This window comes from Apiotrichum porosum (genome assembly GCF_003942205.1).
Source record: "Apiotrichum porosum strain DSM 27194 chromosome Unknown scaffold_9, whole genome shotgun sequence".
Classification (NCBI taxonomy): domain Eukaryota; kingdom Fungi; phylum Basidiomycota; class Tremellomycetes; order Trichosporonales; family Trichosporonaceae; genus Apiotrichum; species Apiotrichum porosum.
This window is the reverse complement of record NW_021167116.1, coordinates 475,630-496,046: the sequence shown is the minus strand read 5'-3', so window position 1 is coordinate 496,046 and position 20,417 is coordinate 475,630. Positions and strand designations below refer to the sequence as shown.

General features: G+C 59.7%; 5 protein-coding genes and 2 non-coding genes across 7 annotated transcripts; 2 read left to right on the top strand and 5 right to left on the bottom strand.

The window, feature by feature from the left end:
• Positions 1-111: 111 nt before the first annotated feature.
• Positions 112-4,718, bottom strand: EHS24_009430 (uncharacterized protein; the record flags this gene model as incomplete). Its single annotated transcript, XM_028624713.1, has 6 exons — positions 112-1,842; positions 1,882-3,319; positions 3,355-3,428; positions 3,466-4,173; positions 4,211-4,460; positions 4,519-4,718. 6 exons carry the CDS (start codon positions 4,716-4,718, stop codon positions 112-114), a joined length of 4,401 nt encoding a protein of 1,466 aa, XP_028474881.1.
• A 748-nt stretch (positions 4,719-5,466) lies between these two features.
• EHS24_009429 (uncharacterized protein) lies at positions 5,467-6,497 on the bottom strand (the record flags this gene model as incomplete). The annotated part of the gene is made up of 4 exons (XM_028624712.1): positions 5,467-5,692; positions 5,813-6,183; positions 6,229-6,301; positions 6,349-6,497. 4 exons carry the CDS (start codon positions 6,495-6,497, stop codon positions 5,467-5,469), a joined length of 819 nt encoding a protein of 272 aa, XP_028474880.1.
• Positions 6,498-6,997: 500 nt separating this feature from the next.
• LHS1 (lumenal Hsp70 protein) lies at positions 6,998-9,683 on the top strand (the record flags this gene model as incomplete). Its single annotated transcript, XM_028624711.1, has 2 exons — positions 6,998-7,222; positions 7,299-9,683. The coding sequence occupies 2 exons, from the start codon at positions 6,998-7,000 to the stop codon at positions 9,681-9,683; spliced, it is 2,610 nt and encodes an 869-aa protein (XP_028474879.1).
• Positions 9,684-9,968: 285 nt separating this feature from the next.
• EHS24_009427 lies at positions 9,969-10,063 on the bottom strand. Its single transcript has one exon. It is a non-coding gene; the product is annotated as a tRNA-His (tRNA).
• Positions 10,064-10,776: 713 nt separating this feature from the next.
• On the bottom strand, positions 10,777-10,863 carry EHS24_009426. The gene has a single exon. It is a non-coding gene; the product is annotated as a tRNA-Ala (tRNA).
• A 2,386-nt stretch (positions 10,864-13,249) lies between these two features.
• Positions 13,250-15,310, bottom strand: CIT1 (citrate (Si)-synthase; the record flags this gene model as incomplete). The annotated part of the gene is made up of 3 exons (XM_028624710.1): positions 13,250-14,419; positions 14,521-14,712; positions 15,275-15,310. The coding sequence occupies 3 exons, from the start codon at positions 15,308-15,310 to the stop codon at positions 13,250-13,252; spliced, it is 1,398 nt and encodes a 465-aa protein (XP_028474878.1).
• Positions 15,311-18,722: 3,412 nt separating this feature from the next.
• EHS24_009424 (uncharacterized protein) lies at positions 18,723-20,083 on the top strand (the record flags this gene model as incomplete). Its single annotated transcript, XM_028624709.1, has 4 exons — positions 18,723-18,968; positions 19,015-19,326; positions 19,450-19,740; positions 19,802-20,083. 4 exons carry the CDS (start codon positions 18,723-18,725, stop codon positions 20,081-20,083), a joined length of 1,131 nt encoding a protein of 376 aa, XP_028474877.1.
• Between the last annotated feature and the right edge of the window lie 334 nt (positions 20,084-20,417).

The window sequence follows — 20,417 nt, the reverse complement described above, 5'->3', positions numbered from 1 at the left end:
ATTTTAGCAGGTAAAAGTCCTTCTAACACACCACGTCTGACGTTTTTCCCGCTCTAACGTCTTCCCTCCCGATGTCATTGTGGAGAGAGATTACAACTGCTGATGCATTGCCTAGCTAGATACGGCCGTCTCTGTTTTGTTGGACGGCTTACCGCGCCTCGCGCCGCCACCGCGGCCTTTACCCTTGCCCCCACCTCCTCCGCCTCCTCCGGCTCCACTACTCCCTCCGACACCGACATCTCCATCATCAATACGCGCTTCACGGGGGTCGCGGTTGGAGACGCGCTCCTTGGGTTCCTTGGGCTCCTTGGGCTCGCGGCCATCGGCCTGTTGCCGACCGCCACGCCCGCCGCCACGCCCTCCGCGGGCCGGAACACGCTTCTGCGTTCCACGACCGCGGCCGCGTCCACCACTGCCACTTGTACCCCCACCGGTACTCCCGCTCGCCCCACCAGGAGCGCTGGGACCAGCACCACCAGCAAACTGCGCCAGCCGGGCCTCCTCCTCCTGCCACCAGCGCATAAACTCGACCTCCCTCGCCGCCTCGGCCTTCTTGGCCGTTTCCTCGGCTTGGATCTCGGCAAAGCTTTTGAGCTGCGCTTTCTGGGAAGCGAGCGCAGCAGCAGCGGCCTCTTCTTGCTGGATCGCAAGTAGCGAGAATGCCTGTGCTGGCGCTTGGGGTGGGGATTGGGGTTGGAATTGGAACTGAGGCGAGGTGCTGATAGACGCATAGTTGGTGACCGGGGAAGGACGGGGAGGAGGCGCGGCGTAGGTCGTGGGTGTGGACCATGCCGGTCCCGTCGCGCCCGTACGCCGTTGAGGGGTTGCGTTTGTGGGCAGCCTGACGGGCGTGATTACCCGGTTGGCACTGGTGGCTGGGACGGGGGACGCCATGGATCCCGCTGGGCGCGAGAGGACGTTGGCCACAGGCGAAGTGGACAGGGCTGCTGTAGAAGCTGACACCGGTGACGTCGTGGTGGCCGCCTGCTGCGACTGGACAGCAGAGAACGACGTGCGCGTGGCAGGCGCGACGGCGCGCCATGGCGCGCCCGCCGATCCTGGAGTCGTGCCAGTCGGTCCCCTCGACGGAGTGAGCGATGGAGATCCATTCGCGCCCCGCACTGGCACCTTGGCAGGAGTCGACGGGATGGCTCTGGGTGAACGCGACGCGGCCGCCTCGGCCATGATATCCCTCAAATCGACCTTCTCAGCTTGCACAGTCTTGGACTTCCACACGGCCGCCTTGCCCAGGCTCGATCCGGCGCAGCCAAGGCTGAGCGGGGTCATGGGCCGCGAACTAGACGACACTGCACCGTAGACGTTGGGCGACGGCTGGTGTGGCACATCGTCGTCGTCCATGGAGAAGATTTCGTCCACGGCTGACGAGGGCTGCAGAGGCTTGAAATCGGGAGTGGCCAGCGGAGAGCGAGGGGAACGTGCTCCTTGGTAGTCGCTTGGCTGTAGAAGCGGCGACCGAGGTTTCCACTTGATCGGCGCGCGAACACGCGGGACTGGAATGTCTTGCAGAGCAAGCCATTCACGGTGCCTGCTCATGAGCTCGGTGACGAACACGCCAGAGCGAGGGACCATGGCCTTGTCGAGCTGTTTTCGCGAGACTGTCGCCATGAGGTCACGCAAGACATCGTCGTCCATGTCATCCAACAGACCGCTCTCGAGCATTGTCTCCATACACTCGATGATGTAGTCGAAAATGCTCTGCTTGAGCGTTGAGGCCTGGTAAAACGAGGCCTCAGTGGCCAGTGCAGCCGCGTTGTACGGGTTGCAGTGGCGTGCAATGACGCGCGAGCATACGAGGACCAAGCGGTCCATCAACAGTTCGGTCTGGATGTCAGCTGCCTTTTCCTTTTGGATTCGACTCACGGCTGCAGCAAGAACCTCAAACACGAAATCCAAAAACTCATCCAGCGTCTCCTGGTGGAGATAGTCGAACAAGTCGTCCTCGACGCCTTCGTGGATATACCTAAAGACAAGCCTCATGGGTCTCCAGCGCAAGTGGTCCATACGGACAACGACTTTTCCGTCCGCACGCCTATCCAGTGTCCAGTCGCGGTCGGCGAACATGGACTCGAAGAAGGGCACGCGTGCTCGGAGGAGGACGCTCTGGCATGCGACCTCGCGGTCCTCGAGCGCAATGACGACGTCGCATGTCGACGATGGAGGGGTGGACGTGCGCGCGAAAAAGGCGGACAGATCCGTGGCCAGCGTCTTGGTTGCAATAGCCGATTTGGAGCCCAAGGAAAGAACGGGTAGGAGTGGTGCCAGTTCGAGAATCTCGGCGTACCGCCGCAAGTCGGCCTTGATCTGGGCAATGGGGAGCTTGAGGTCGGGGAACTTGGTCGAGAGCAGGAACACGACGCGCGAGTCCCAGATGGCCGCCACTTCGTCCGAGTAGAGGTATTGCAGCAGCAACAGAGGGACGAGCGGGTGAGCGTCTGCCATGTCGACGGTGTACGTGTCTTCGTTTTTGGGCCGCAACGTAAATCCCTCGACGGCGCCGCCAGAAAGCAGACGCGCAAACACAGGCGAGCGGAGAGACAAGAGTACGCTATGTGCCGGGATCGAGTGGTCCCCCACAACGAGCGACACGTCACTGCCGAGCAAGGATTCAGACCACGCAAACAGCGATGTCTCGGCATCGCTCGCGCGCCATCGGCTAAGAATCTGGCACAGCGAGGTCGCCACCACGCTGTCCCTCGCGACAGAGTTGGAGGCTTCGTCTTCGTCGTCTTCGGCATTCTGCTTCGTCACAGCCGCGACGCGGGCGTCAAAGTCCTCGGCGGTCATTTGATTCTCAAAGCGCCTAACATGTGGCTGCAGGAGGAACATGTCCTCTTCGAGCGTCTTGCCCACCGACACAATCTTGGTTGGACGCGCGTCGACGCGGATAGCTGCAAACGCGCCAGAGTCGTTGGTCGCGACCTTGATGATGCGCTGCAGGTAGGGAATGCGACTGAACTTGAGCTTTCCCGACCCGGCCTTGATCCGCTGCCGCACAAAGACGTGGCCAGAGTGTGTGCAGATGATAATTGCGCCGTCGGAACCGAGCGCCATGTCCTTGACGGCCGTAAAGTTCTTGCGCAATGCCCATTGAATCTGCGGCTTGACAATGACATGGCGGTCACGCACGTCTTTGGCCGCTTCTTCAGATGGGTGAGGCAGCTGGAATGTACACACGTCACCCTTTTGCGACAGTGTTGCAAAAGTCTGGCCGCAGACCGTAACCTTGACAATGTTCGGGTCCATCGTGACCTGTCCGGGATTCTTTGGCGCCTTGAGAGAGCGCTGCGGCGACGAGAAACTGTGGTTAGCTCAATTCGTATGGTCCCAGCTCACTTGATCTTGAAGTGCGTATCATGGTGAAAGCAGAGCACCTCGAGCGAGTCAAGGAGACACAGCATCGCATAGTCCTGGCGGGTCAGCGGATTCCGAGATTGTACTACCCACAGACAGGGCCACATCAATAACAGGCTGCGAGATGGCTGTCACCTTTCTCGGGTTAACCTGTGTCGGGGTTGACGCCTTTTCATAGCCCAAGTGTCCCTGGTTGGTACCCCAGGTCCACACTGCGTCGGCGGTCCAGCACGCGCTCGACATGCGGCCAGCAGCCACTCCGCGGACCCATTCCTTCTTGAGCGGACCGACAATACGCTTTGGGGTCGTCTGGACGGAATCATCGCCGTCCCTGGCAAACGGGTTGGCCGGCTTGTCATCCATCGGGTATCCCAGCTGGCAGTAGCGGTTGCTTCCCCAGGCCAGGATGTATCCACCCGACGTGAGGGCGAGGGTGTGGTCCTGGCCCAAAGCAAGTTTGGTGAACGTGTGAGGCATGTCCGGCAGCGGCGACAGCGCCATTTGGGAGTGTACTGCGCGTCCTAGCCGTCCATGGGCGCCGAAACCGCACAGAGACAAGTTTCCACGGGCTTCCGTCGTGACGACTCCCGTGTGCAGCTTGGCCATGACGGCGTCCTTGACCCCCACGTTGTAGAAACGTTGGGCTGGGTCTGGGTGATCGCTCGCTTGCCGTTGGGTGAGGAGGTGCACGCGGTCGGGCCACGCCTTGTCGCTCGAGTCACCGGTGCCGAGAGAATAGTTGCGGTTCACACCCCACACGAACAGGTCGGTACCGTCAATGTCACCACTGGGCGGATTTGTCTGACGTCAGCTTTTGAATCAAGCTTTTGCAGCTCACTCCTTCAACAGTCCCATTGTACAGGTCGAACGCTGTAAGCCCCTCGGTGTCCTTGACGCTGACATCAATGTCGTTGCGCAAGAGGAGGTCGCGAGCTGCACGAATGTTGCCCGCGTACAGCGCACGGTGCAGCGCCGTATACCCAGACTCGTAGTCTTGGAGGTTGACCGAGAGGTTGGGATTCCGCAGGAGGACGGAGAAGAATGCATATGCCTGGGGCGTGTCGGTCGACGCTGCAATGTGGAGGACACTGTGCGGTGTCATGTATCAGCAGAGCGACAGCGCAGCATCCAGCGGCGAACACTCACGTCCGTCCAAACGCGTCACGCTCGTTCGGGTCGCCCTTGACAGGCTGCGCGAACGCAGTGAGCGTCCATGACCGGCCTCCAGAAGCGCTCGACGGGCCAGCGCCGCTGCGCTGGCCACCGTTCACCGCCGGGGTTCCATCCAGCTCCTGGCGGAACGCCTTGACGTTGCCATGGTAATAATGTGCGTGGAGATTCGGCATGCGATGGGGGGGAAGACGCTCAGACCCCGCGTTGTTGCGACTAGCCTACTTGAAAGGCTGAGTCGCGGCGCGCGATGACTGAGCGGGATTGCAGCTGCGATGGGGACGCGAGCTGCGATGTCTTCGGCTTCGTGCTCGGCGGCGCGAAGTTGGAAGATGGTCGTCGGCGAACTGCGAAGACGCGCGCTAAGCCGTGGGAGGGCGAGATGCCGCGTCGTGGGTGGTGGATGACAAGGCCAAGCGGCGACGGGAGGTGTAGATGGTGTTTGTGTATATGCTGTGTTGTGCTTTGGTTGACAAACACCAAGACAAAGAGTGACGCGCCGAGTCAAACGTGTGCGGCAAAAGGCTAATGGAGATTGTCAACAGAACCCAGCAGCCGAGGAACGTGTGGGTCTCGGGTTCGGACAACGGTGACGAATTTCGAACTGGAACGCCGCGGTTGGTTCATGCCAATCACCGACCTCTCTCTTTCTCTTGTCGTGCATTGGATGGAGCGGAATGCAGCAGTCGCGTGCACACAATAACAGTGTATCCCCGAGTACGTGACCATCTAAACTGGACGCTGACACGGGCGCTCGGGGGCACAGACGGTCTACGCCTGGCGATCCTGTGCGTACCATGACTCATGTTCGCCGGAACATGTTCCGAGGCACCTGGGGGCTCAAATTGGCCAGCTTGGCCTTTAGCCCAAGCAAGCAAAAGATATAGAGGATACATCAATACAGGTGTGTCTAGCGGTCTCTGTCTAAGCCTCGGTACCGTTGGGGGTAGCGGTGGCGGCGGCCTTCTCCTCAAACTTCTTCTTCATGTCAAAGTAGTTGGTGTGGAGGCCGCACTCGCTCTTCGACTTGCCTTGCCAACGGCCCGAGCGCTCGCCGGCGTCAGCAGCGTTGGGGTCGGGGAGCGCAGTCGAATGGTAGTCGCCAACTGAGCGGTAGCCCTTGTCGAGCAGGGGGTTGTAGGGGACATTCCTGATCGAGGTCAGCCAAAGTTCATGACCAAGCTCATCGTCGGAGCCGGGGGGGGGGCTCCACTAAGGATGACAGTGGCGGTAATTTACTGTCGTCCGTCACGATCCACTAGCTACTCACTCCTTGTCAATGTAGTCCTTGACCTCCTTGAAAGACCAGGTGATAAGGGGGTTGACCTTGATCAGGCCACGCTCGTCGACCTCGATGACCTTGAGGTCGGCACGGTCGGCACCCTGGCTACGCCTGCGGCCGGTGATGACGGCACACACACCGAGGTCGGCGTACGAACGAGCAGCGGGCTCAACCTTGACGAGGTAGTCGTAGCTAGCCTCGTCAGTCTCCCAGAGCTTGTCGCCGTACTTGGCGGCAAACTCCTGCTCGGTCGAGACACCGGGAGGGGTGTAGATGGTCACGGGGACGAGGTAGGTCTCCTCGACGGTCTTGGCCAGCTGGACGGTCTCGGGGAAGTGGTGGAGAGTGTCAAAGAAGATCTAACGTGGTCAGTGACGGTAGACACGGTAGAACGTGGGGCTTACCAGAGGGACGAGGTGGGTTTCCTCGCGCTCCATCGAAATCTTGGACACCATGTCAACAGCGGCGAGGCCGGTGCTGGGGTTGTCAGTTGACGCATTCAAAAACAGCAAAGGACAACTTACAGACCAAACGCAGTGGTCTGGTAAAGGCCATCAATGTTGTCGATTGCCCATGCGAGCACCTCCTGCGGTGTCTTGCCGTCGAGCTGCTTGTTGAACTCGGCAATCTGCTCCGGGGTATACTGGGCGGTGAGGACGTCCTGGTCGGCCATGATGCAATGTGGTGGGAAGAGAGTCTAAGTGGGGGAGAGAAAGGAGATGAAAGTGGGAATTATATGTGTATAATTGAGCAGGAGGGGGATGCTGTAAGCTGCGGTGAATGAAACGACAAAAGCAGCGTCTTACAAAGCCAGCAGCATGTTCACTCTGTGCCCCCGCGAGAGACATCTCATCACACCATCTCTGTCTGGAATTCCAGAAGTGGAGGTGGCGCCGCGGCGAGATTACTTTACAAATAACGTGTCATTTAATTTTCAAGCTCCAACGTGTTGTTGATAAGCGCCGACGTGGCGCGCGCCGCCCCGCCGACCCCGCTGACGCGCGCTGCGGTGGAGGGAGCGTGTCTGATGCAAAGATCTACGTGGAGAAGGCGATTCTAGAAGTTCTGGCGCAACATCTCTTTCGTCTTGTCTTCCAACAACAGACACCTGTTTATAACGACATAGGATCCAGGCGCTGTCCACACAGCTCCTCTTCATTCTACGTCGCAACCATGAGGCTCCCAAGGTGTCTCATCCTCCTCTTCGCCCTCCTCCTTCCAGCAGTACAGGCGGCGATCCTCGCCATCGACTATGGAGCAGAGTACACCAAGCTCTCCCTTGTCAAGCCTGGCGTGCCGTTTGATGTCCTTCTCGACAAGGACAGCAAGCGTAAGATTAGCTCGGTCGTCGGCTGGAAGCGCGAGGACCGTGTGTTCGGACAGGAAGGCAAGCAGGCGGTGAGTTCAAGGCCTGCTCCTTTGCAGCAGCGACAATAACAACAACAAAGTCAAAATAGAGCTGACTTGCATTCAGGCTACTCGGTTCCCCCACACCCATTTCCCCTATGTCAAGCCTCTGCTAGCTGCTGGGGAGGTCCCCCAGCTCGCTCTTTGGCCCAACCCCCCATCGCTCACCGACGAGGGCACTCTGATCTTCCCCCACCCCAAGACGCCCAACCATGTCACTCCTGCCCCCAACTCGCACGACGAGGTGTGGTCTCCCATCGCTCTTCTCGCCCACCAGATTGCCTACTACCGTTCCCTCGCCGAGTCTGTGTCCGAGTCCGAGGCCGTCACCCAGGCTGTTGTCACCGTCCCCGCTTGGTGGACCCAGTCCCAGCGTCGCGCCTACCGTGATGCCCTCGAGCTGCAGGGCATGTCCTGCCTCGCCATGATCGGCGAAGGCACCGGTGTCGCTCTCAACTACGCCATGACCCGCACTTTCCCCGACTATGACCCCGAGACTGGCCTTGGCAACAAGGAGTACCACATTGTGTACGACTCGGGAGGTCTCTCGACCTCGGCCACCCTTGTCGGCCTCTACCAGACCTCGTACAAGCCCTCTCCCAAGTCCAAGACCCTCATCAACACCACGCACATTGACTCGCTTGCAGTCAGCTGGGAGGATGTGGGCGGTGTTCACCTCGACATGGCCATTCGTGACATGCTCACTGCCGACTTTGTCGCCAAGTCGGGCAAGACGGACGCCGCCAAGGACGCCCGCGCTCAGGCCAAGCTCCAAAAGGAGGCCGTCCGCGTCAAGCACATTCTGAGTGCCAACCAGAACAGCAATGTCAACATCGAGTCGCTGTACGACGACGTCGACTTTAAATCTACCCTGTCCCGTGCCGCCCTCGAGGGCCACTTTGACAACGCCACTCAGTTTACTGCTCCCGTCTTCTCGGCGCTCAAGAGTGCCGGTCTCACTCTTGACGACGTCACCTCCATTATCATGTTTGGCGGCAACTCGCGTGTTCCGTTCGTCCAGGCGGCTCTCCGTGACGCTCTGCACGACAAGGAGGACCTTATTGCGCAAAACGTCAACTCTGACGAGGCCGCTGTTCTTGGTGCTGCCTTTTACGCCGCCGGTCTCAGCCGCCAGTTTAAGATGAAGTCGATCGAGGTTTCGGAGCGCAGCGTCTACGACATTTCGCTCGGCGACGAGGTCATCTTCCCCGCCGGCACCCCTCTCGGCCAGCGCAAGTCGTTGCTCTCCAAGCCCGAGACGGACCTTGAGCTCGAGTTTTCGCAGTCGGGCAACCCCATTCTTTCCGTCACGTACGCCGAGCTTGACAAGACCGTTGCCAACTTTACTTCGCCTTCGCCCGTTGTTAACACCACCATCCGCCTCGACTCGCGTGGAATCCTTTCGGTCGCCAACGCCATCCTCGTCTCCAACGAGACTGCCACTGAGCCCGCTACCGGCAACGGTGGTGTTCTCAAGGGTCTCTTTGGCGGCAAGAAGGATGACAAGACTGCCGAGGGTACCGAGGGCGGCGACGACGCCAACGCCACCGAGACCCCCGCCGCTCCCAAGGCGGAGCGCGTCCCCATCAAGTTCCGTGAGCGTGCTCTGGGCATCAAGGGTCTCACTGGCGTCGAGAAGCGCCAGACCCAGCAGCGTCTTGCATCGATTGCCACTTTTGAGGCCGCGATGCGTGCCCGCGAGGAGGCGCGCAACATCCTCGAGGGATACCTGTACCGCCTGTCCAACCTTCTTGAGGAGGACGCCGAGAACCGTGCGCTTCACGAGTTTGCCACCGACTCGGAGCGCGCCAACCTCAAGGACCTTGTGGCCGTCACCTTTGACTGGCTCCACGAGAACGCCGAGGACGCCGACGTCAAGACTCTTTTCGGCAAGCGTACCGCCATTGAGACGCTCGAGAGCCCCATTGTCACCCGCTTCACCGAGTACCAGTCGCGCGGCAAGGCCATTGAAAACTTCCAAAAGGCAATGTTCGCCGGCCGCGCGTTTGTGGTCGAGGCCACCAAGAACCGCACCGAGGCGCTCGAGGCCGTTGCCACCGCCCCCGCCGACAAGCCCGTCGCCCCTCCCAAGTTTACCCAGGAGGAGCTCGACAGCGTGAGCACCCAGCTCAAGGACAACGAGGAGTGGGTCGACGCCCTGATGGAGGAGCAGGTCAAGATTGAAGAGGACAAGACGTCCAACCCCGTCATCTTCACGAAGGACCTCGACGAGCGCGGCAAGAAGCTGCAGGGCACCGTCCAGCGTCTGGAGAAGAAGAAGAACCCGCGCGCGCCCCGCCCGCCCAAGCCCAGCGCGGCGGCCAAGGACAAGGAGCCCGAGGCGGCTGAGCCTACCCCGGCCAAGGAGGATCCCGAGGTCGACGAGTCGGCCACCACCTCGTCGGCTGCGCCCGAGACCACCACAGCGGACGCGGGTCACGACGAGCTCTAGTGCTGGCACTAGGATTCGAGAGATCTAGATGTAGTTTATTTTACAACAATGGCATACAACTTTGCATAGCAGGGAGCAGCGGTGCATGGACGGTCCGGTCCGTCACTCGGGACAAGATCGCGGCGCACGAGGGAGTGAGACGGTCGCTCGTTCAGAGGGAGCAAGGCGGTCCGTCGTACAGATCAAGATCGTGGCGCACGTATCGCCTTCTCGCCATCGCTGTTGGGACCAAGAACAAAAGCGCCGAGCATGCTACGCATGCGCGACTGGCAAAAGAGGGGTGTGTGCTCGCACGCTGAGTCGAACAGCGGTCGGGTCAGATGAGGAGAAGATTGCTGCGAACCACAACGACCAATGATAACCACCTACACTATACAAGCCACTTGGTGTGTCTGTCCAGACTGGGCAGAAAAAGTGGAAAAGGAAAGCCGTCGTATGTAGGTGGTGCTCAGGAGGAACAGAGGGTGCAGAGAAGCATGGGAGAGGTTTACAGTGTTGATGTAGGGCACAAAGTGCCAGGGAGGTTGTTTGAAAGACCTCTCAGAAGGGCGTGAGAGACGAAGGTGATAATATCCGGAAAAGGCCATCAAAAAGGGGATTAATTAGGTGCCACCTGGGACCGTCACTCTTGAGCGTGTTGTAGCGTCTTATTGGCCCTATGCAGCGGCCTCGTGCACTCAGTAGACGCCGACTGGTCACGTCTGCTGCTGGGTCGACGTTACAATGCATGCCTCAGTTTGGACAGACAATCATTGATAGCAACCCGCTTCCGGGGCGTCGGTGAAACACACCAGAGGTGACGCGACTTGACGGTGTCGCCTAATACTTGGTTCTCGAGTCACACACAAAGCACATCGTCGTCTCTTCGGACCACTGGCCACGGGCCACTGGACGGTCGTTGCAAGCCGCTAGGTCGCCTGTCCTCGTTCATCCCCACTCGAGGAGAGGCGCGCACTAGCAGCGACCCACCCTGCCGCTCAAATTACAGCCCTGTGCCACGCAGACCCAAGATACGGGCTACCAACATCCCGCAACACTCCCCATGCACCCCCCCTGTCCCGCCTGTCCGGCCGCCTGTCCCAGGAGCCAAAAATGGACGAGTTAGGAATCGAACCAAAGACCTTGTCAAGTAGGAGTAGGACATGCTAATGACACGCTCTACCAACTGAGCTACACGCCCTTTACGTAAGCAGGTTTTTGACCATGTTCAAGGGAACGTCGGTGGCCCCTTTACCCCGTTTTGAGCGCTTTGCAAACTGGGCAAAAAAGCGACAGTGGCGAGTGGCTGTGGAGAGGTCCTGCATACAGGTATGTAGTTGGAAAGCAACGTCGGAATGCGCTGGCGGAAAGGGCATTCCGCCGCTGCAAAAAAAAAAAACGGAACCCGAGGTTCATCGTGCGGCGATGTCGCCGACCCATGTGTCCCTATGCACTCTAGCTTTGCTCCCCACAAGCGCGACAGCCGTACAGTCAAATTGTCAAATGACATGCAGGTGGCGGCCGTAGAGGGACGTACAGTACGCACCGTTTCCGGTCCCCATCCCATTCGGCTCCTCTCGCCCAAGTTGCAAGTCGGCCGCACGCATATTCCTCGGACGCTGGGGAGGGATGAGGGCCCACTTATCTCGCCTCCGCGCGCCTCAGGGACCCCTGCCAACGGGCCGGCGGCAGTGGGCCCACACGGGAATGCAAAATGGCCTTTGGGCCGTTGGGGAATGAGAGGGTTAGGGGGGGTATTTGGTGAAAAATGAGGTTATTTGGTCGTTGCGGACCAACGGCGCGCCGCGTTGTTCGAGAAAATCGAAAATAACAGAACCCCCCCTCCTCCTTCTGGCCCACACCTGTGGCCTGTGGCCCCCCTTTGGCCCCTTTGGCCCCTTTGACAATCTGATAAAAACAAAGTTCGATAATAACGGCTGCTCCCGGCGAGCCGTCGCCACGCACGCTGTCCCGTATGCATATGGGATGGATACATGGAAAACGGGGAGGGGAGCACGCGGTGCCGGCGGGTGGGGCACGTCGCGCCATGGGGTGGGGTGTGCTGGTGTCCTGTAGCCTGTCTCCCGCGGCCGTGTTTTGGTACACGTCGGCGCTGGTGTGGCACGCAGCCAGCAGTCTTGGCGGCGATCCGCTCCGCGGCACCAGGCAGAACCTGCAGATGCAGAACACATGGACGAGGCAGAGAGATGGCACAGATCGCTTCCCGCGAATGCTCGCCAGGGCACACGGCAGCCAACCCCCGGCGCAGCCGCGTCGCACATTGCCGGGCGTGGGGGGTGGGATATGGGATTAGGACACACAGGGCCCGGACACGATGAAGCCGGGCCGACTGCAGACGTCTGTCGGTACTGTATGTTGCATCTGCATCGGTGTGTCCGCTACGAATGTTGGACACACACAGAGCTGTCGTCGTGGGCTCGACATGGTGTGTAGAGTTCGGATCGCATATGATCCGTTTCCGGGTACGAATGCGACAAAGCTAGCCTAGTGACGTTGCCGGCGGGCGTGGGCGTGGACATGAACACAGACACCACCAGAACCAGAACCAGAACCAGAAGCGACGCGGACTGGAAAACTGAAAGATAGGCGGCGGCATCGCTGGCCCGGGCCGCCGGCCGCCGCCGTTAGTCCCCCCCCTCTTCCCCATGTGGTTGTGCCGTGGCGGATCTGATGCGCGGACAGACCCACGCCGCCCAGCCCGGCAGCGCGCGGCACTTGCTGACGAGAACGGGCGGCCGGCGGGTATGATATGCGCGCGCGTGTGGCTGCCATACAACTCGCCCGTGGCCCTATGGCTAATGTGATGTGTCCCATGTCCCATCGGCAACGGTGCATGCCCATCACGAAGGAAACAAGCAAAGGGTACACCGTGCGGTGCGCGGTGTGCATGCACACAGGTGCAAGGTGCAAAGGGGTCCAGTACGGGGATGGTGTATCCGGACCAGCGCCGTCCACGTAACCGCGGCCGTGGTGTCCATCTCCTGCAGCCAGGCGGCGTTGTGCGATCTCTGCCAAAACCTCACGCACACGAGCACCACCACCACCACCACCGCGCATCATTTACGGCCGGGTACGCTAAACGCACGGACCCGCTGCTGATGCTGCTGCTACTGCTGCTGCTGTGAGATCAGAAGGGAGCACGGATCCACGGACGACTGTCACCCGTCTGTCTCTCCGCTGGCCCTGCTGGGTCGGATGTGGGGACAGTTCGGGGCCGGCCGGGACGCCGTTTTACGACGCGGTGTTTTACTCGCTTGAACGCCGCGGTAATCGGTGCTTGGGGCCGACCAAACGTGTGCGCAGTCACTACACTCTGGAACTGGACTGCTACTGCTACTGCTACTGCCACCAACTCCACTGGCATGACGCTCACAAGTGCATCTTCATTACAAGCGCAGACACGTTGTCATTTGATGATTTTTTGTGGTCTTCTCGTAACCCCACGTCCTGTGTGGGGGACAACTACGATGGACACTGCTACTCTGCTCTCTCTGCCTTTATACGCCCGTCTGCTGCTTCCCTTCTTCCCATTCGTCATAATAGATGGAGAGGTGGTGGTGGCACGCTTAGAGCTTGGCCGAGAACATCTTCTTGATAGCCTCGGTCGAGTACGACTTGGGGCGCTCGAGGGGCATGCCGAGGGCGCGGTCCCAGATGAGCTGCGAGGCGACACCAAAGGCGCGCGAGACACCGAAGAGGACGGTGTAGAAGTCCTGCTGGTTGAGGCCGTAGTAGGTGAGGAGGACACCCGAGTGGGCGTCGACGTTGGGCCAGGGGTTCTTGGCCTTGCCGGCCTCGAGGAGGATGTTGGGGACAATCTTGTAGACCTGGCCAACAAGCTTGAAGAAGGGGTCCTCGGGGAGGTGACGGAGAGCGAACTCGCGCTGGGCGGTGTAGCGGGGGTCGGTCTTGCGGAGGACGGCGTGGCCGTAACCGGGGACGACCTGGCCGGCCTTGAGGGTCGACCAAACGTACTCGGCGAGCTTCTCGTCCGAGGGGTTCTCGCCAATGTTGGCGCGCATCTTCTGGAGCCAGCGGAGGACCTCCTGGTTGGCAAGACCGTGGAGGGGACCGGCGAGACCGTTCAGCGAAGCGGCGAACGAGAGGAAGGGGTCCGAGAGGGCCGAGCCGACGAGGTGGCCAGTGTGGGCCGAGACGTTACCGCCCTCGTGGTCCGAGTGGATGGTGATGTAGAGACGCATGAGCTCGATGAACTCCTTGTTGTCGCCAAAGCCGAGGAGGGTCGAGAGGTTGGCCGAGTAGTCAGCCTTGGGGTCGATGGCGGGGAGCTTGCCGTCGCCGTAGACGTTGCGGAAGATGCGGCCGGCAATGGCGGGGAGCTTGGCAATGAGGTCCATCGAGTCCTCGTAGGTGGTCTGCCAGTAGTCACGCTTGTGGACACCCTGCGAGTAGGCCTTGGCGAAGGCCGAGTCGTGGTTGAGGGCGGTCACGGCGAGCGAGAACTGCGACATGGGGTGGAGGGTGTTGGGGCAGCGGTCAATGAGCTCCTTGACAAAGTCGGGGATCTCAGCGCGGGCAGCCCACTCAGCCGAGAGGCCCTCGACCTGCTCCTGGGTGGGGACCTCGCCAGTGACGAGGAGCCAGAAGAGACCCTCGGGGAGGGGCTCCGAACCACCGGGAGCCTTGGGGAGAGCAGCCTGGGCCTCGGGGATGGTGAGGCCACGGAAGCGGATACCCTCGTCAGCGTCGAGAACCGAACCCTCCCAGATAAGGCCCTGGAGAATGTTAGCTTGGGGAACAGAACGTTGTGTTGGGTGCAGCGTGTTTCTTGGGTCACTCCAGGGACCACTGCACCCCGGTGTATCCTTGTACGTACCTTGATGCCACGCATACCACCGTAAGCCTGGTCAACGGTCATCTCGCCGAACGACTTGGCGCCGAACTGCTGGCGGACCGACTTGACGTTCTCAATCTCCTTGGGGATGAGCTCGGCAAGACGCTCCTTGAGCGACTGGACCTGGGTGGCCGACGAGGCCGAGAACTGGCGGGCCGCAAGGGGCGCGCGGAGCTGCTCAGAGTTAGACCGTGGTGACATTCAATGGGAGGGGGGAGGGGGGGGGAGGGGAAGGGTGGTGTGAGGGACAAGGGAGAGGGAGGAGGTGGTGTTGAGTGGCGGTGGTTGGTATTATAGGTTGGGTATAGGTGTGAGATAGGTGGTGGTAGATAGGCGAGGTGGTGTGCCGGTGTGGCCGGTGACGGAACGGAGCGGGTGGCAGTTGGAAGGGCAAGACGAGAGAGAGGGCCATGGTCCCAAAGACGAGGTGGGTATGTGGAGTACGTAGGAGGGGGGGTCGGACGGGAGCTCGGAAGTGTGCAGGTGTCGGATGAGTGAGGCCGTCAAGCCGACTGGGGGTGTGTGGGGTAGCTCGACGGGGAAACACCTCTTGGCCCAACATTCTACTGGGGGAGGGGAGGATTGGCGAGATCGGTCGTGATGGGGCCGGTGTCCGGATGGGAAAAAAAGTTGGCCGTGCGCCGTGTTGGGAGCTGGTGTGGACGACGATGCGGGTGTGCAGGCGCCGGGTAGAGGGGGTGATGGGGAGGGGGAGGGAGGGGAGTAGAGTACTGACCTGAGCGCGGAGCGCAGAACGGGTGGAGGAGAGCATGGTTGGGGGTGTTTTGAGAGGGGGGATGGAGAAAGAGGAGGAGTGAAAGGTGCGAGTATGGCTTAAGAGAGAGGGGGGGACGGGCTGGCTGGCTGGCTGGCTGGCTGGCTGGGCGGTGACGACGGGGGGGGAACGCTGGCTGGGGGGCCTGGCTGGCTGACCGGCTGGCAGGGACGACCCCCGTGGCCTCGCTCGTGTCTTTTCGCCGTCGGATTTACTCCGGTTAGCCCGTCGAGGCGCGCCTCTCTGCACCCACGCAGCACCGGAAAAAACCGGCTGTAACAGGCCGCACACTTGTTATAATGACGCAATGGGGGTTGGGGATGCCACAGAGCATATCGTTTCAACCAACCATGGGCCACCACACCCAACAGCTTGGGGGGGGGTTGTCCCTCCTGTCGTTCCTAATCATCATCACTCACATAAAAACATACGTATGGCTCACGGCTAAAGAGTTAACCTGTGTGCCCATCCTCGTTGCTTTTACGGCCAAGACCAGGTCCCCCCCCTCGGCGAAATTATCTCTGGCAATCATCTATTGTGTTATACCGACGGGCGGTGATTTTCATGTTTTGTCCAATCCCCACATCCCACAACTCACCGTCGTGACCACCCTCTTTGTCACCTCAGGCCTTGTTCCCCAGGGCAAGGGGGGCACCGCAGCAGCCGTCCAACCCCCAGACTGAACCGCAATAATGCCACTTGTTCCCCGCCTTGCCCAGACACTACTGCCGATAGTCACCGACCAACCACCATTCTCTGTTGCGCTTCCCCCCGGCATGCCACGCTGTCGGCCCGGAGAGGGGCACCACAGTCCGTTGCGGCCGAAGAGAGGGGGGATGGGGGAGAGGGTTGGCAACGCAAGACAGAGTCATACGGTGGACTTTTACTTTGCTGTCTGGTGACCCCTCGGGGCCCTCGCGGGACACGACTGGTCCCACTTTGTTTCTGGCGCAAACAAAACGCCCCGGAACAACCCGTCGCATTCCTTTCATTCCTCTGGGCGCCTCTTGTTCTCGCCCAGTTGGCCAGTTGGGCGGGAGAAGCCTTGTCGTGGGCGAAGAGTGGCTCTGGAGCTGCACAATGAGCGCAGTGCTGTGGGTCTGGGTCAGCCCAGGGTGATATTACCTGTTGACTACACCCAATTAAGACTTGGCAGTGTTGTCACATAGAACTGGCCTTGTCTTGGTCAGTCGTGGGAAATGTCGGTGTCGCACCACAGTCATCCGCCGCACAGGAGCAGCCTGGTCGACCTTTTGTGGCAGCCGCCCCCGTGGCCCGTGGCTTGCACGGCCCCAGCTGGTGTACCCTTTGCTAATGATGTTGTGTGCATTGGCGTGATTGTTTCCGAGAGGGATGTGCGTTCCCAGCCTCCCGGGCGACTGTGCGGGGTCGAGTTGATCCGATCAGACGCATGTTTGACGTACGGCCCACACATCAGCACCCTTTGCCGATCACTGTATCACTGTATCACTGGCATCACTGGGCGCCCATGAGAAGACTGACCAAGGCCGGCTTCCATTTACACACTGCTGTATCACTTGAGACCTGCGCACATCGCACTAGCCTAGCTGCGGTATGTACTAGGTGGCTACGAGTCGTTCCGCAAGTTGTGTCCTTTGATACCGTACGCCTCCAAGCGAGCGGCATACTGTTTGCACTTGACCACGAGATGTCGTGTCATTATCTGGGACCTCGTCTCGTGTCTGCTGGCTCTCAACTCGTCTGGCTCCTGCTTGCTACATTGAGACGCGAGAGACCGGTGTATGGATGGACACATGGGGACAGCGGGACCTTTCGAGCTGTCACTGCGCGTGCCATAACATACGCCACCGGCACCGGGGATGTTGCGGCGGGGCGGGACAAGGTGCTGCGGAGGTTCTATGCATGTGTGGAGAGACTAGGACGAGGATGAACAAGGACGAACAGGATGTCAACAGGCAAAGTGAACAGTGTCGTGGGAGGGAATAACCCCTCCGCCCCCCCTTTATATCCTGGACGTAGGTGTGGTGGGGCCACATGATAGTGGGGACTAGGCAGCTGCTGTCGAGGTTGTCATTGAGGTTACACCGCTAGCAGCTGAGAAGGTATATGGTAGACTGGAGATTCTACAGGTTGCTGGGATACGGCATATGTAAGTGCTTATATGGTTCTCTGGCTCACTAAACGGGTGGAGCCCACAGATCGGACCGAACTGTACAGTACTGTACTGGGGTTCCGATGGACTCTAATCGGACACTACTGTCACGACCTGTGACAGCTTTCCACAGTCGCCACTTAAGATCGACGTGTTCTGCAACAGGGGGGGAAGGCTCAAGTCTCTTCCGACGCAAGGGGTTATCCGTCGGCTACTGATCACATCTTTGCCCGTCCAGTGACGCTGAACTTGCCTCTATCGTGAACCCGTGTATACATGTCGGTTGGGTGCGAAGAGTGCAAGAGCAGTTGCAGTTGTAGTCAAGACCCTCACTCCTCTGTACAGGTTATAGTTCACACGACGCACAGCAGACCTTGTTAATCAATCAAGGCTGTTGGCTACCCGAGAGTAGCGGCTGTGAGAAACGGGGTAGTGGCAGTTTTGGGTTTCGACATGTGGCAATTAACAATGCATAGTGAGCATGTTGAAGTCATCGCCTCCCATAAGCCTGTTGCCATGGCGAGAGCGATCTGTCCAATACTCCACAAGGTAAGACCGCTGCAGTGTAAGTAAGGAGTACTCCGGTGAACCCGGGGAGTCTTGGCGGGGCCAAAGATGGCTCCGTTGCCTGGGCGATCATCGAGAAAATGCCAGATAATCGGCCAAAATCCCCCACCAGTACACTTCTCTCGGTCGTGTGGGCTTGCCACACGACCACACTTCAAGACCTGTGATCGCCACACACAGGCAGATACTGTACGCGTGAGCATACTCTCACATACATTCTCTCCCATGCGATGCGTGCCGTGAGCCAGAGCACCGGAATCCGCGGCCAACCGTGCGGCCTCTGGACGCGTCGTAGAGGTCGGTGCCTTGTTTCCGTAGAGTTACGGGGGAAGGCGCTGTCGTTTTGGATTGGCTTGGCATTGACCACCTGGCGACAGAGGTGCAGGTCAAGCTGGGTGCCCCTCCCACCTCACCGCCGGAGACCTGCTCGCCGTCGGAACCCCTTGCACTGCCAACTGGTTGTGTTGCTTCCCTTTGCCAAACACCGCAGGCGGTCAGCTGCTGTTGCATTCCTCTACGGGTGTGACTGCGACTCCTGGTGTGTTTTGACGCAGGATACTGGGTGTTCAAGAAAAGGGGATAAAAGGACGCGTCCTGGTCAACGAGAATCACTCCCCCCAGACTGCATCTTGTCCTCTTTCAACCACACATACAACCACACACATAACCGATCAACCATAGCATAAAACACCTGGAGACAACGCCAACATGCACTTCACCACTGGCATTGCCATCTTTGCTGCACTCGCCACTTCGGCGTCCGCTTCAGGTTACTACCCTCGCGGAGAGACAGTCGCGACCAGCGCCGCCGCCTCCTCTACTGGAGCCCCCGCCTCGGACCCAAACGACCCATGTCTCTGTGGCTCGTTCAGCTTGGAGCTCATGCAGGCGTGCGTCGACGAGAACGAAGTGATTGACGCCAACTCGGACAAGTGCCTTGCGGTGTTTTGCGCGGTACGTTGAACGCTGAGCCTCGTCGACGTTGGCTAACTTGACACAGCCTGGCGAGGCCGTGACTGACTGTGTCCGCTGTTTGGACCATATGCCTGGCATTGGCATCACGTACAACTATACCGACACCGAGGGCAATATCCTGCAGATCAACAAGGACGCCCAGTGCCCCGCTACTACCCCTACCCCTACCCCTACCGCCGCCGAATCCGCACCCACGGCGGACAGCACCGGGTCCCCTGCCGACATGTGCAACCCTTCCTGTGACAAGGTCAGCCAGGCGATCCTCGAGGCGTGCGTTGAAAAGGACACCGGTGCCATTCTAAACGGCACGGAGGCGTGCCAGAATGTGGTTTGCACGGTAAGTTTGAGCTTGTCAAGAAGGAGAGACAGAGAGACAGATGGACAGAGAGAGAGAGAGAGAGAGAGAGAGAGAGAGAGAGAGAGAGAGAGAGAGAGAGAGAGCACGCCTAACGTGACACAGATCAGCCAAGACATGTCCGACTGTGTCGGGTGCCTCAGTGCCCAGAACCCGGACGTTTTGGATGACGGCCAACGCGCGATTCTCAACATCAACAAGGAGTCCACGTGCCCCCACACTGACAATGGCGGCGCCAACTCCACCAATGGAACCACTCCCGCCCTCTGCGACTCTGCCTGTGCCGCCACCTGCAACGCCACTTGTGCTCCCCTGTACCCCCAGCTGGTGGAACTGTGCGTCGACGAATTCAACGTCTTCAATGACACCGAGGCATGCTCTACGGCGCTTTGTGGCGTGAGTGGTTTTGTTTTTCAGTTTGGACTAGACAAGAGCACGTTTGCTGACCGCGTCCCAGAACCTGCGCGAGCAAATGGTTGCATGCGGCACCTGCCTGCTCCCTCTGGGTGAGCAGGTTGAGGAGTCGCCGTCGCTGGCCGTCCAAATCTTCCAGACGCTGAGCTGCTTCGCCAACGACAACGACAACGGCAACGCCACGTCCACGGCCACTCGCGAGGGGCAGGCCAGTGGCACAGCTACTGCCAAGCCCGGTGACTCGACCGACAACAACGGTTCCCACAACGGCAACGGCAACGGCAACGGCGGTAAGGGCTGCAAGCGCCGCCGCCGCGCTCTCTAAGCGACCACACACCGGCAAGCACCGGACAGTCGTCAAACGAGTAGAAACCATTAGACTTCTCGTAGTTGTCTAATCTTCTAGACACACTACTGGTCGTTATATATACCGTAGCCGGCCGCTGTGCGGTCGTGGATGAACAATGTGCCATGAGTCTACCAGAGCCACGGATGTAAGGACGAGCCAGTAGACGAGGTAAAAGTGGAGAATGAAACTAGGCTTTCCGCCACGTTCAGTTCCCCAACGGAGCGCATAGGTTCCGTGGCAGCACTGTCGTCATGGAGAGTCGGCCGTGGCCGTTGCAACTATCGCATCCAAGGCAACGAGGACAGGCCCG